Consider the following 14,239-nt stretch of genomic DNA (forward strand, 5'->3'; position numbering starts at 1 on the left):
TCGGTCAAACCCTTTGCCTGCGATTCCTTGGCACTGGCTCGCCTCTGGCCTCTCGTACTCTTACCAACTTTACGCAGTAGTCTCTCTTTCTCTCGTCGTTTCTTGGCCCGGCTAGTTAATTACTTGACATTTGCTTCTTCTCCAAGCTAGAAATCTAGTCGCGCGATAGAAACATCGGTCCTGGACACGACAAATAGCCACACGTGGTAATTCTCTTACGACCACTACCCGACACGAACGAAGATACAGACCTCGACACGACCACCATGCCTATTTTCTTGGTATCGTGAACTGAACCCTCGCCTCCCCCCACGTTTTTCGTTCCTTGGCCGATTTCGACCTCATTTCGATCTACGTCTTCTCTGCCAAGACTATCTCCTTTCCCGACAACAACTTCTTGACGCTCGCACGAGCACGACGACAACGCATAGCTGTCGAGGCTGGTAGCCACCCGGTGCTTCGACACATTGGCACCTCTTGGGCCACCTAGTTAGTGGACGATGTCGACGACTCCCACTGCGACACCCTCAGGCTCGGCCACCCTGACGGGTACTCTCGCGTCGTCTCTCGCCTCCTCGCTCTCGACCGCTCTCTCTACTACACTCTCTGCGACATTGAGCTCCAATGGAACCATAACACCCACATCGAGTGCCTCGCCAACATCAGATACGGCTGCTGCTACAACATCAGCACTCAATGTCGCAGGTAGCGAGAAGTACCAAGGAATTACGCTCGTTGCGTTCCTCACTGCCCTGCTCACTGGTTTGGTGGTCTTCGCCATCCAAATCCTCGCCTTTCTGCTTCTTAGAAACAAAATCGCGCGTATCTTGTGCGTTTACCTGCTTAACTATCCCTTGCTATACAATACTAACGAACCGCAGCAAACCGAAAACGTATCTCGTCCCTGAGCGCGAAAGAACCGAATCACCTCCTGGCGCACCATGGAGTTTGATCAGCACGCTGGTCAAATACAACGACCGCGAGATCATCAAGAAGTGCGGATTGGACGCCTACTTCTTCTTACGATACCTCCGAACCCTGCTCACCATCTTTATCCCAATCGCGGCAATCGTCATTCCCATTTTGACTCCGCTGAACTACAGCGATGGCCAAGGCCACGATCTCGTTGACGAGGCCAAGAATGACACTACCAATGGCACGAGCTCTTCTTCAGTCCGTCTCATGGCCAGAGCCAACAACGACGCTACGACAGTGCCTACCGGCCTGGACACCTTGGCATGGGGCAATGTGGGTAAGAACCACACTGGTCGTTACTGGGCACACTTAATTCTTGCGTTGCTCGTAATTATCTGGGTCTGCACAGTCTTCTTCTTCGAGCTGCGCGTTTACGTCAAAGTTCGTCAGGACTACTTGACAAGTGCCGAGCATAGACTCCGTGCTTCTGCCACAACTATCCTCGTCAATAGCATTCCTTCCAAATGGTTGACCGAAGAAGCTCTCAGTGGTCTATTTGATGTCTTCCCTGGTCAAATTCGAAACATCTGGCTCAACCGCGACCTAACTCCACTTCTCGAAAAGATTCAGCAGCGGGAAGACATCCATCTGAAACTTGAATCCGCCGAAACAGATCTGGTCAAAGCTGCGAAGAAGAAGCAACTCAAGAGGAAGAAGCAGGAAGAGAAGGCTGCGAGAAAAGCGTCCAAGTCCAAGGGCCCATCGAGGCAGGAGCAGGCTCTCAGGAGACAGGCAGAAGATGCTGAGGCTAAGAAGAGGGCTGAAGCTGGTCAAGGTGTTAGTTCCGGCGAACATGATGAGGTCCCTCACGACATCAGCGCCGTCATCAACGAGAACCGCGATGATGCAAAGTCAAGGCGCTCGAGCACTTCATCTTCGAGCTCATCCGAAGATGGTAATCGACCCCAGTCTAAGGGCTTCGGGCTGGGCCTTATCGGCGACGGCGTCACCAAGGTTGGCAAAGGTCTGCTTGGTGGCCTTGGAAAGGCTCAAAAAGAAATCAAGGAATTCACTGAAGATGTAGACGACACCGTTGAGACAACCAACGGCTTCACCATGCTGCATCCAGACAACCGTCCGCGCAAGGTTCAAATCCTGGCCGACAACGACCGACCCGCCACGCCCAAAAGCACAAAGGAAACCACGGAGCAAGTCGAGCCGCTTACGAACACCGAGACACACAAGACTCACTCTAGAAACGTTTCTGCTGTCTCTCAGGAAACTGCCGATCCCAACTACAAGCGAAGCTACGAGCCATTTGGCAACGGCAACACCGTCCGCAAGGTCAGCAACCTGGATCATATGTACGATCAGGAAACGCGTAAATTCTGGCAATTTTGGAAGGCCCCTGCCGGTGGCTACGCGTCTCCTGTGCCTCAGGGATTCGATGGCGGAGAGTACCCATTCAACCAAAAGAAAGACAAGACCTTGTGGCAGAACATCAAGTCTTATATCCCCTTCATGGGCGACGACGATCAAATCCCTGTCGACTATCCCGAATGGAATGCTGTCGGCGGTGAATACAAGAATATCTTGGATGATGACGCAGAATGGCGCAAATGGGTCAAGGAGAAGGACAGGCCGACTCATCGACTTCCGCGCTGGGGTTTCCCAAACTGGCTCGCATGGCTCACATTTGGCCCCAAGGTTGACACCATCTACTGGTGCCGCTCTGAGCTAGCCCGTCTGAACGTCGAGATTGAAGACGACCAAGCACACCCAGAGCGGTACCCCCTCATGAACTCTGCCTTCATCCAATTCAACCACCAGGTCTCAGCGCACATGGCTTGTCAAAGTCTCATGCACCACATTCCAAAGCACATGTCACCTCGAATCAACGAAGTTTCGCCAAAGGATGTCATTTGGGACAACATGGCCATGAAGTGGTGGCATGAGTCAATCAGATCTGGCACCGTCACCATCATCATCGCGGCCATGGCTTTCTTCTGGGCTATTCCTATTGCCTTCACGGCGTCAATTGCCAACATTGATGGTCTGGTTGAGAGGTTCCCGTGGCTGGACTGGATCAAGAAGGCGCCCATCGATAAGGTCGCTTCTGCGATTGCTGGTGTCTTGCCAGCGATTCTGCTCGCCCTACTGCTCTTCATTGTCCCTCATATCCTCGAACAGCTTGCCCTCTTCCGGGGTGTCAAGACGGGATCACAGAAAGCAGAATTCGTCCAGCGATTTTACTTCGTCTTCCTCTTCATCCAAGTCTTCCTTGTCGTTTCAATCGCGTCATTCTTTACCGCGTCGGCCGAAAAGTTGGCCCAGAACTTCGAAGGCCTTACCAATGTCACGAACATTCTGGATCTCCTTGCCGACAACCTACCAAGAGCGTCGAACTACTTCTTCTCCTACATGTTGCTCCAGGCATTGTCTGTGAGTTCTGGTACATTGCTTCAGATCGGTGCTGTCCTGGTTTGGTATATTCTGGCCAGGGTTCTTGACTCTACAGCCCGCGACAAGTGGAAGCGGAACACGACCTTGTCAAAAATTGCGTGGGGTCAATTCTTCCCCGTCTACACCAACTTTGCCTGCATTGCCCTTGTTTACTGCGTCGTTGCCCCGCTCATTTCGCTATTCGCGGTCCTGACGTTTGGCCTGCTGTGGTTTGCTCAACGCTACAGTATGCTCTATGTTACGCGGTTCGAGAACGATACAGGCGGCGTCTTGTATCCCCGTGCGATCAATCAGACGTTCACGGGCCTGTACGTGATGGAGGCCTGCTTGGCAGGCTTGTTCTTCATCGTGCAGGACGAGCATGACAACAACACTGCCGTGCCGCAGGGTGTCATTATGCTCATCACCATAGGATTTACAGCCGTTTACCAAGTTTCGCTCAATACGTCCTTTTCGCCGCTTTTCCGATACTTGCCCATCACCGTCGAAGACGAGGCAGTCATCAGAGACGAAGCATTTCAACGAGCCCAGAACAAGCGCCTTGGGCTCGGCGACGACGACGATGATGAAGACGATGAAAAGACGCCCATGAGAAATGGAGACGGTGCCGGATCGGTCAACCGCGATATCGAAATGCAAACCATGAGTAACGGAACACCGAAAAGGAAGCCTTCGACTATGCGTAAGGTCAAAGATGTCGGTCATTGGGCGAAGCGGGAGGGCAAAAACCTGCGTAGCAAGACCTGGAAGATGGGCCCCGCACCCGTACACACGGCAGCCGAGTACCGACGTCAGCAGCGAAATAAGGATCTCGAGGCTCAACGGGCACTGGGAGAAGCGTTGTATGGCGGTTTCCACGACGAAATCGAAGACTTGACGCCCGATGAGCGTGACGCACTCGTTAAGAACGCGTTCAAGCATTACGCTCTTCGGGCGCGCGCGCCTGCAGTCTGGCTGCCCCGTGACGATATTGGGGTGTGCGATGACGAGATCCGGCGCACCAAGGAGTACAGCGAACACATCTGGATCAGCAACGAGGGTACGGCTCTCGACAGCAAGGTTCGCGTGGTGTACGGCGCCAACCCGCCCGATTTCTCAGAGATTGACATTATCAACCTTTGAATTGTGTATTTGAATATGTAATGAAACAAACGCATATACCCAGCCGGCGTTAAGGGGAAACATTAGCATTAGAGAAGAACAGAAATAGCGTTAGTGTTTTGGAGTATTGGAATACAGTCCTTGAATACTCTTGACCTACAATCCCACTGCCACCTATCACATTGCATCAGCCAACATCGTGAATCCGACACAGACAAAGACCTGGAAAGAGGAACATTGGACGACTACCTAGTGCTTATAAATCATCAAAGACCAATGACGTTGGAGACTCGACGAAGATTCAAAGGCACATAGACGACGTATTCCCCGCACTCCCCCTCTTCTTGCATCAAGTTGCTGCTAATAAGTCGCTGATCCAACTGCAGGTCAATCTCATCTTTGCGAACGTAGAATCTTCGATCAAACCAGCAATTTGCTACTTTTGACTATATCTTCCTCTATCGAATTGAGACGAACAGCGAAAGAAAGAAACAAGATGACCAAGACCGGGAAAGCCAAGGCCGTTGTCAATGGTACCACGCTCGCGGAGGCGACGGAGTGGGAGGAGGTCGAGGGCAACGTCTACTTCCCGCCCTCGGCGGTCAAGACGGAGGCGTTTGAGAAGACGGAGACGACGACATTTTGTCCTTGGAAGGGGACTGCGAATTACTACTCGGTTAAAGTCGGGGGTGAGATCATGTTCTGATATGTCGTTTTGGTCTACTACTCCTATGCATTTGGATTTACAACGGCTGACTATGGGGGGTGGCGTGGATGCGTGTAGATGACAAGCTCAAGGACGCTGCTTGGTATTATCCTACGCCCAAGGATGGGGCGAAGGAGATTAAGGACCATGTCGCCTTTTGTGAGTTGTTTCCCGCGTTTGCTTTAGGATTGCTGATATCAGAGAGGGATAGAGGTGAAATGGAGGGCTGACTTTGAGGGATAGACAAGAGTAAGGTGACTGTCACTGTCGAGTAGATGGGTTCTTGGAGAAAGCTAGGGAGTATGTGAGGGCTGGTTTTGAGTTTCGCTATTTATCCAAATGAACGGCAGGAAAGGCTGTCAGATATCGAAAGCAATGCAGATCAAATCGGCACCGTCTATCTTCCCGAGTTTACGGAATACTTCTCCGTGTTGCTCCTCCTCCACTCTGGGTCTCGTTGGGATGTCGTCGGCGTGCTCCACTTTTTCTGAAATACTGTCATGATATCTCACCTCACGTCATGAAGGAAAGAACGAGGAAGCAGGAAGCACAAAAACAGCAAAAAGAAGGCCGCCCGGGATGAGGATCGAACCCAGCGCCAATAAATGGCAGCGGTGAAGGTAGTCATGCGCCTCAACCCAGTTGGCCAGATAGACGAGCCAAATGTCCAAGATATTTACTGAGGCGAACGAAAGGATTGAATATATACCCTTCTGCGTCAGTCACCGAGTCGGTTCCTTCCTCAGGCATGTCACATATTCATAGGATGAAAAAAATACCAACTTTTGGATTTTGGACCTGGGTATCCCCTCTTTCTACATAAGCCATGACCATAGGGAAGAACTTGCAAACCTCATCATGATACTACCCGTCTAGACTTCGACAATCTCATCATCATCGTCGTCATCATCGACCTCCTCGACCTTTGAGCCATTGGTAAGCTCCTTAGGCTTGGACTCCGCCTCGCCCTCGCCCTCCTCTGGCTCCTCGTCTCTCATCAGTACTTGCACCAGACGGTCGCATGCATCCTTGACGCCCTCGTCGTTGACGCGGGAGTGGTTTTCGCGGATGATGGGGTACACGCTGACTCTTCTCAGCAGATCGCGGCCTCCTCTCGTCGTCGTGAAAAGCAGAAGAGTCTCGATGTGCGTTTGGATGATCTTGGGATCCGAGTCACGCTTCTTGTCGGGGGGCAAGAGCTGCAGATCAGGCAGCATGCCCATGGTGTCGTCCTCGTCGTACTCCTCGTTGCCAGTGATGGGGAGGAGGATGTAGGGGAGAATATCGACCTCGTCCTCGTCCATGAAGGTGGAGTGGAACTGGATCTCAAATGCGACGTTCTTGATCGTGCTCGCGACACCCTTCCTCCGGATCTCAGACTCGTGCTCGGTGAAGACCTTGAGCTTGGTGATGGGGATGACCTCGTCGTAGTCTTGCCGGGTGACAAAGTGCTGGCGTACTTCAGCGTGCTTGGTGAGATCTGCAAAGAGGTAGGCGAGGTAGTCGTAGTCGGCATCCTTGTTGTAGGCTCCCTTTTCCTTTACGAAGAGATCGACCAGCTGGTTGAGAACCAAGTCGTTGGACTTGAGCTCCGCTGGCGGTGTTTGCTTCTTGGTAACAATAGTGTTGAGTCCATCCCACTTTGCCAAGTTGGCAAGCAGCATTGCCATCAGATTGGCGTTTGCCTCATCGGGTTTCTATTGGAACGGGGTTAGCATATCGCATAGTCCCATTACTGCATGGTTCTATGCCAAGTTAAGAAAGTTGACATACTACTACCAAGTCCAAGAGAATATCGATGAACTTCTGGTCTGTTGCCACGTTCTCAAGAACGTCTTTCTCGGCAGTGAGGTTGACGAGAATTGTCAACGCATGTTCTGCGATTTTCTATCTCTTGTCAGTCTCGGGATCAGGCAAGTGATGAAAGGCTTGTGCTTACAGGGTGATCTCTGACTAGGAACTTGAGGTGCTTTACGGGAGTCAAGTTCTCTGTCTTGAAGATTGCCGGGTCTGCCTGTGAGTAGCCTACGAGGTTCTCGATGGCTACCTTTCTGAGATTCGCATTGGGATGAGCGATGAAGCCCACGAGCTATCACATCATGAGACGAGTCCAACAAAGTGCAAGTTATGCATTTCTGATCGAGTAAGCATACCTCTTCCAATTCTGTAGGCATTTTTCGGTTTTTTTTAGTGTATATCGTGAACGAAAAGACAGAACTGCGTGAAATATGCTAATTTCCTGGGGCCTTTGGAGGAGAGGTCTCAATTTCACTATAAGACAGACTCGCAGAGTCACTTGCAGAAGCTTTTTGGTGGGGGTTTGGTGGCGGGGCATTGACTCTGCTCGCCGATGAAGTCAACATCAGGGGTCCTCATTGGACAAAGGATCAGACAAGCCCCGTAACAAACCGGTCCAGGGTTCTGGGCACTAATCAGGCGCGGGGCAATCGATAAGGAAAATCAAAAATTTCTGGCTCACAGGAAAAAAAAAAAGAGGCACCGCTTATCCCGCCTGTCAGTCGTACTCCGCCACGACCATTTCTCACCGAGTGATTCTCAACAATGGGCAAGGCTACCACCCCGACCGACCGCCAGTCGCGGAGACACAACCCTCTGCAGGATGATATCCTTGCTACGGGTCCCTTGAAGAACAAGGCGCCCAAGAGAAAGAAGGGCAAGAACTCGGACGAAGAAGACAATGGCGAAGGCTTCGTCGATGCGACACGGAGTCGCACCATTCTCAAGCTAGGCCGAGAGCTTGCCGAGGAGGACGGTTCTGCGAAGCCTCAAGCCGCCGCGAAACCCACTGTCGACCTTTTCGGAATCGAGTCGAGATACGGCACCGATGTTGGCGACGAACAGGCGTACGACGATGAGGAGGCCTGGGGTGAAGAGGACGAAGTTGTTGAGGAGATCGAGATCGACCCCGAAGATCTCGAGACATACCGCAAATTCTTGCCCGAGGCCGAAGATGACCCTGCGGCAATGCTGAACCAGCACGGCTGGGGTAGCAAGGGTCCCGACGACGAGATGGCTGGCGGTGGCACCAACTTGACGGAACTCATCCTGGAGAAGATTGCGGCGCACGAGGCTGCCGAGGCCCGGAAAGCAGCGGGCGTCCCCGTTCGTGATGAGGAATATGAGCTTCCCCCGAAGGTCGTTGAAGTATACACAAAGTATGTGCCCAAGATTGGCGATCACCGGAAGTTTGTTGCTAACCGTTTGATAGGGTTGGATTTATTCTGTCGCGATACAAGAGCGGCCCCCTGCCAAAACCCTTCAAAATTTTGCCGACTCTGCCTCATTGGGAGGATATCATTGAGGTTACGGAACCCCAAAAGTGGACGCCGAATGCTGTTTACCAAGCGACGAGGATCTTTTCTGCTTCGAAGCCCATCGTCTGCCAGAAGTTCATGGAGCTTGTTGTCCTGGACAAGGTCCGCGAGGATATCTACGAGAATAAGAAGCTGAATGTGCACTTGTTCGACGCGCTGAAGAAGAGTCTGTACAAGCCCCGAGCGTTCTTCCTCGGCTTCTTGTTCCCCCTTCTTTCCAGCGGCTGCACAATCCGTGAGGCGCAAATTGTTTCCGCTGTGCTCGTCAGAGTGTCAGTGCCAGTACTTCATTCCGCTGCGGCTTTGAAGGGTATCACCGAGATGTAGGCTTCCCTGTTCTTCAAGTTCTGGCTGTGAATATGTGCTAACGCGGCTGTAGTGCTGCTCAGGAAGCTTCGGCGGGCACCGAGGGCGGTGGTGCGGCCAACATCTTCATTAAGGCCCTGCTGGAGAAGAAGTACGCCCTTCCGTATCAGGTCATCGACTCGCTCGTCTTCCATTTCCTGCGATTCAGAAGTGTGGACCCTGCATCCATCAAGGAGGGTCAGTCTTTCTCTGGAGACATGGTCAAGTCGCTGCCCGTTGTCTTCCACCAAAATCTTCTGGCTTTCGCCCAGAGATACAGAAACGACTTGAGCGAGGACCAGCGAGAGGCGCTGTTGGACTTGCTGTTGACCCACGGCCACCACTCTATTGCGCCTGAAATTAGGCGAGAGTTGCTGGCTGGCAGAGGAAAGGGAGTGGCTGTTGAGCAGCAGAGTGCCGCATTCGACGGTGATGATACGATGCTCGTGGATTGAACGACACATGAAAACAACTGGGACATGGGAAATGGAGCTTGGCCAACCCCTGGGCATTAGAAGGCGTTAGCAGGTCTGATTTGATACCCGCAATCCTAATCGAATGGATTCTGAGAAGCTCGTGATATTTTGACGCGTGATTCACGTTTCTATGGACTTCCTACTTGGCAGGGGCCCCTTTACTCGCCTCAAAGTACCTTACCTGAGGTAGGTGTCCCATCCTGCCGAAACAGAGGTTAGCGGGGACCACCACGTGCCACCTTCAGCATCGAACTTCTCCAGTCCCTGCCGTAAGGATTCCGAACAAACTCTTTTCGAAATCTTTCCTCTTGATCACCTCCGATTATCTTTATGGTTCTCCCTGCAGCCTGCCTAGCCCTCCTCATTTGGCCGGCCATTGATTCCACGAATCCCTAGCAAGCCGTCCTTAGCCTAATGGCCTCTATTCATACAGTCGACGGCAATGATGCAGTGACAGAACGCCAGAGCTCTAGGGATGGTCTGCCGATGAGTATCGTGGCATTCAATGACCCTTTTCAGGACCCCGTCCGGACTCGCAGACGGACGTAAGTCTGCCATGTGCTGGTAATGACAGCTTTTGATGCTGACCCCATTCACAGATCGTCTTCGCAGTCCTATCCCATATCCAATCGCGACGCTCACAGGCTGTCCTTCAAAACGGCGCTCAGAGTCACTTGTCCTGAGGTTTTGCAATTTGCACCTGGAGATAGCTGGGATGGATCCAGTACGCCCAAGAGGGGACAGTGTGACGGATACTTTGGCTCACTGCCAGCAACACCTACTACGCCACAATCACTGCCCCGTCCCAGCACCAGGTCAACTCCCACTCAGCCGTCTCCAAGGGATTGGCCAATGACTCCAAGGCCTGGAAGCTATCATGACCCTCCAAGGCCCCCCAAAGAAGGATGCGAGTAGGTCTGGTTTCCTGAAGGATATTGGGCTGAGCGAGAGATCATCTCTGGAAAAGCGCGCCAAGGCAGCGCAAACAGGCGTTGGAGATGGGCCAACAGATCCCCAAAGATTCGAAATGTTAGCACTAGTGAGCAAGAGATGCTGCCTCCGGATGTTCCCTCGTCTCCAAGGTCCGTACTCAGCTCCAATGGGCCGCTTAGCCCATCGTCGGAGGAGTTCCAGACTAGAGTGTTGCAGAATACGTTGCTTCACACAGTACGACCTAGTTTGGACCGGATGCCGAGTATTCAGCATACCCTCAATTCACCGGAGGAAAAACTAGCAATTACACTCCAAGAACCTCCGCCAGAGGTAGCACAGCCGTTGGAATCAATCCATGGCGCAAGCTCTGGTGCTCCATCGATAAGCCAGAGCATCCAGAGCCGGAAAAGCATCAAACTGTTTTCTTTGTTCAAGAACATGACTGTCAGTACATTGGTGTTAGACCGAGCGGGGTGTATTCTAATGTCGAGCAGAAGCAATCGTCCGAGTCGATATCCGAATCTCTAGCCTCCGAGCAAATCGCCGACGTGCCGAAGAATATCTCAAGCTCTCCGATATCCAAAACGCTGACTTGGTTCACCAACAAAGAAGATCAAAGGTCTACGGCCACAGGCACAAGCTGGTTCGGCAAGGCCCCTTGGCACCGTAAAGACTCCAACGACACCATCAGCAGTGCCACAAGTTCTGTTCGAGACTTTTTGGCAGGAAAGACCCCACCTGTCACGCCTGATCCCGAGGGCTTCTTGAGTCGTAGGAAACCAACAATTGCCGATCTAAATGTAAGCTAATATCAGAAATAGGCCAACAAGACTCTACCCTGACGCCGTACCCTGCTGGAGTGAGTGCATCCAGATCATCTTCGACAAGTGTTCAACTGACCGTCACTTCAGGAAGCTACAAGGGTGAGAACTCCGCCAACGCACGAGGACACCGCGGATGGAAAGCCACGAGGCTTTTTCACAGACATGGTTCCTTCTGGGGAAGACAGTGATACCTGGGACGCTGCTCAACCGGCCAGATCTACAAGCGTTAAACGAAACCAAACGAGATGCGACGACAATCTCCCAAAAAGACCCAAGGAGTGGTGGGAAGCAAAGCAACGAATACAACCCAAGCGGAGACTAACAGGACCTCGCAATTTCGAATTTGATCTTCCGGAGCACCTACCCAGTAGTCCAATGTGTCCGGCGAACCCTAAACACGTATCGGGTGGTACTGGGGTTTGTGTTTATCATGGGAGAGGGAGGAAAGAGTCAACACTCAAGATAGAACATAAAATGAGTGACAGACGCCAAGGATCAGAAGTGTCTATTACCTCGGAGACCGATGAGAGATCAATATGGGACTGATGCTGGCTGAGCCTTTATTCACGCCCTAGAACAGATCAAATTGACATATTCACACGGTCCTATTACCTTGTGTGGGCATCACTAATAACCATGCGTTCTCCAAACAAATCATGATTATAGGGATGTGTGGGTCAAGGTCGAGAGAAAGCAGCTTGAAGCTTTAAGGTGCATAGGAGGCTCAATTGTGGCGCAGCTCTATAGATTGGCGTGTGATCAATATGGGCCATGTAATGTGGCTGAAAATGGCGATAGGTAGCCAGCAACTGAGGCTGAACCTCTAGCCCCAAATTTCGAGGCTCGTAAACACCCCGTCGCATCTACACATACAACCCAAGTCACGCTCAATTCGGTCATCCAAGCCTTTTGGTCATCTTTCCAGGCTTTCAGAAGCTCTATAAGAGCCCGATACTTATAAGCCTATTGTTTCTTTTACCTATCATTATGGCTGCTAACGAGCAGGATCCATTGCTCCTGCTGCGGCAATCCATCGCATCGAAACGACCTGCGGTTCCCACAGCTTCAGCCGATGCTTCTGCGACCGAGGTTCCTCTCTCGCAAGCTACCCATCTACTCTTCTCGCACCCAGCTCCCGTTTCTGTGTCGCTCTCGACACCGACGCGTTTCATTTCAAGCGACCGCCCGGTCGACCTGCGATCCATCTACTTCGCCTGGCTAAACAAGGATGTTGCAATTCCCGAATACAACGCAAGCGCTACCCGCCTCAACGAAGAATTGGGCAGCCTAGGCACTGTCCAAAACCTTGCCTTCGTCGAACGTTTAGACTTGTTCACTTGGCTGGAAGGCGCTAGTGAGGAGAGTGAACACATCAAGCCTTTGGCTGGCGACAAGGACGGCAAGGAGGGAGCTAGTGCGAGCGCGTCCAAGACTGCCCCAGCAACTGCGGCCAGTCGAGCTGGACGAGGCACTTTGGATCCTAGATTGGCGGTCATCTACGATGGAGAGCGCAAGATGGGGGATCGCAACTCTGTGTTACGCGGCGTGAAGCACACGGTGAGTCGCGATCAACCTCACAACCAAGCTACGCATGACTGACTCGATTCTTTTTAGGACTTCTCCCATGTCCGCAAGCTCGCTGTTCCTTTCATCCAGAAGAAACCCAATGGCTCGTCGAACATAAGCGCCAACCCATCCCTCGCGCTCAACCAGAAGGCCCCAACGAGGCGACCAGACCCGATTATCCTCCTCTCGCCCTCGGCCTCCTCCCTTCTGCGCCTGTCCAACATCCGCTCTTTTCTCGAGTCAGGGCGCTACGTGCAGCCCGACGGCAGCGCTGCTGCTAGCATGCTACACGTCTCCCGCGTCATGAAGGATATCGACCCGTCGCGGCCCATGCGTTTCATTCTCGTCGAGGGCCCTGAGCAGTTCAAACCCGAGTACTGGAATCGCGTTGTTGCAGTCTTCACCACTGGCCAGTCATGGCAGTTCAAGAACTACAAGTGGAGCTCTCCTCCGGATCTGTTCCGCCGTATTTTGGGCATCTTCATCGGCTGGCGCGGGGAGCAACCGCCAGACAGCGTAAAGGACTGGGGCCACCGCGTGTTGCAGCTCGGCGTTGATCGCTGGCGTGATGGAACTGGTGCTCAGGAGGCGGCAAAGTTCAGGGACAAGGAAGCTGCAGAGTCGATCTGGCGGGCAATTGAGGCGAACATGAAGAACAAGGGATGGACAAAAACCACTGCGCCAACCCAGCTATGAGTTCCCATCAGAGTCTCTTAGGATGACGCACAGAGATGGCTGTCATCGATGCTACGGGACCGAGGACTAGGGTATCCGACTTCCACATAACAACCAAAGTCTACCATGCATGTAAAAGTAAAACACAGGGGCTGGGAAACAAGTTCACAGCGATGGCGTTCAAGGATTGATTTGTGCCAGGCGGCTAGCAGAGGGGACTGCTCTGGAGCAACTTTTAAGGTACCAGAGACTAGAGTGACTACCATGACATCAAAGTCTCGAAGAGGAAGTTTTGAAAAGTATCTCACTTATTTGGTGATGAAAGCGAGGGGTTGCGACTCAGTTGAGAAAGGCACCAATGGATACGTCTTAACTGTACCCTTCCATTTTTCCGCCGGGCAATACAAGATAAATGGCGCTGATGAGACAAAGACCAGGGAGGTTCCACCTGGGTTCATCGAGTAGGTTGTCTTGAGATCATATTCGTTGCAGAAGACCACTGCCTTACAACACGCCAATGAAGCTGAGGCCCAGGGCATCCATATGCCCCTGGTCTGTCTGGATGGCGGGGGCGGGTCCTGATCCTGACGTCGTCTAGCATAAGTGTTTGATCCTAAGGCAAGGTGTTCGGTCGATCATCCCCTCTTACGCATCGTTGCGAATACTTGGAGGGGGTTCAAGTTCGATAGAAGAAACAAAACCGGCTTTGAGATGTTTACGTAGCTTTCGGCTGGCGTAGGAGTGGGCTCTAAACTCGCGTGGACTTGGGTTCATGCGGGGGAGGGGTCCGGCGGGCTTACTGCAGATGAGCCAAGCTGGGAGGCCGGGCAACGGTAGTTTTGTGACAATCTTTCAGTAGTTTTTGTTAATAGCCGCCTTGATGTGTTGCAGAGAGATTGT

General features: G+C 52.3%; 7 protein-coding genes across 7 annotated transcripts; 6 read left to right on the plus strand and 1 right to left on the minus strand.

Moving 5' to 3' along the window:
* Positions 1-500: 500 nt before the first annotated feature.
* Positions 501-4,500, plus strand: CTAM01_03145 (uncharacterized protein; the record flags this gene model as incomplete). Its single annotated transcript, XM_060519182.1, has 2 exons — positions 501-829; positions 882-4,500. The coding sequence occupies 2 exons, from the start codon at positions 501-503 to the stop codon at positions 4,498-4,500; spliced, it is 3,948 nt and encodes a 1,315-aa protein (XP_060386181.1).
* Positions 4,501-4,975: 475 nt separating this feature from the next.
* On the plus strand, positions 4,976-5,460 carry CTAM01_03146 (uncharacterized protein; the record flags this gene model as incomplete). The annotated part of the gene is made up of 3 exons (XM_060519183.1): positions 4,976-5,168; positions 5,264-5,344; positions 5,429-5,460. 3 exons carry the CDS (start codon positions 4,976-4,978, stop codon positions 5,458-5,460), a joined length of 306 nt encoding a protein of 101 aa, XP_060386182.1.
* Positions 5,461-6,057: 597 nt separating this feature from the next.
* On the minus strand, positions 6,058-7,359 carry CTAM01_03147 (uncharacterized protein; the record flags this gene model as incomplete). The annotated part of the gene is made up of 4 exons (XM_060519184.1): positions 6,058-6,882; positions 6,959-7,072; positions 7,125-7,274; positions 7,339-7,359. The coding sequence occupies 4 exons, from the start codon at positions 7,357-7,359 to the stop codon at positions 6,058-6,060; spliced, it is 1,110 nt and encodes a 369-aa protein (XP_060386183.1).
* A 388-nt stretch (positions 7,360-7,747) lies between these two features.
* On the plus strand, positions 7,748-9,320 carry CTAM01_03148 (bystin; the record flags this gene model as incomplete). The annotated part of the gene is made up of 3 exons (XM_060519185.1): positions 7,748-8,361; positions 8,415-8,843; positions 8,900-9,320. 3 exons carry the CDS (start codon positions 7,748-7,750, stop codon positions 9,318-9,320), a joined length of 1,464 nt encoding a protein of 487 aa, XP_060386184.1.
* A 435-nt stretch (positions 9,321-9,755) lies between these two features.
* Positions 9,756-10,222, plus strand: CTAM01_03149 (uncharacterized protein; the record flags this gene model as incomplete). The annotated part of the gene is made up of 3 exons (XM_060519186.1): positions 9,756-9,886; positions 9,941-9,952; positions 10,114-10,222. The coding sequence occupies 3 exons, from the start codon at positions 9,756-9,758 to the stop codon at positions 10,220-10,222; spliced, it is 252 nt and encodes an 83-aa protein (XP_060386185.1).
* A 169-nt stretch (positions 10,223-10,391) lies between these two features.
* On the plus strand, positions 10,392-11,644 carry CTAM01_03150 (uncharacterized protein; the record flags this gene model as incomplete). The annotated part of the gene is made up of 4 exons (XM_060519187.1): positions 10,392-10,718; positions 10,769-11,045; positions 11,096-11,133; positions 11,186-11,644. 4 exons carry the CDS (start codon positions 10,392-10,394, stop codon positions 11,642-11,644), a joined length of 1,101 nt encoding a protein of 366 aa, XP_060386186.1.
* Positions 11,645-12,085: 441 nt separating this feature from the next.
* Positions 12,086-13,360, plus strand: CTAM01_03151 (Cdc73 family RNA pol II accessory factor; the record flags this gene model as incomplete). Its single annotated transcript, XM_060519188.1, has 2 exons — positions 12,086-12,655; positions 12,713-13,360. 2 exons carry the CDS (start codon positions 12,086-12,088, stop codon positions 13,358-13,360), a joined length of 1,218 nt encoding a protein of 405 aa, XP_060386187.1.
* Positions 13,361-14,239: the final 879 nt, after the last annotated feature.

The sequence above is a fragment of the Colletotrichum tamarilloi genome (assembly GCF_030869305.1).
Source record: "Colletotrichum tamarilloi strain Tom-12 chromosome Unknown Scaffold_7.1, whole genome shotgun sequence".
Lineage (NCBI taxonomy): Eukaryota > Fungi > Ascomycota > Sordariomycetes > Glomerellales > Glomerellaceae > Colletotrichum > Colletotrichum tamarilloi.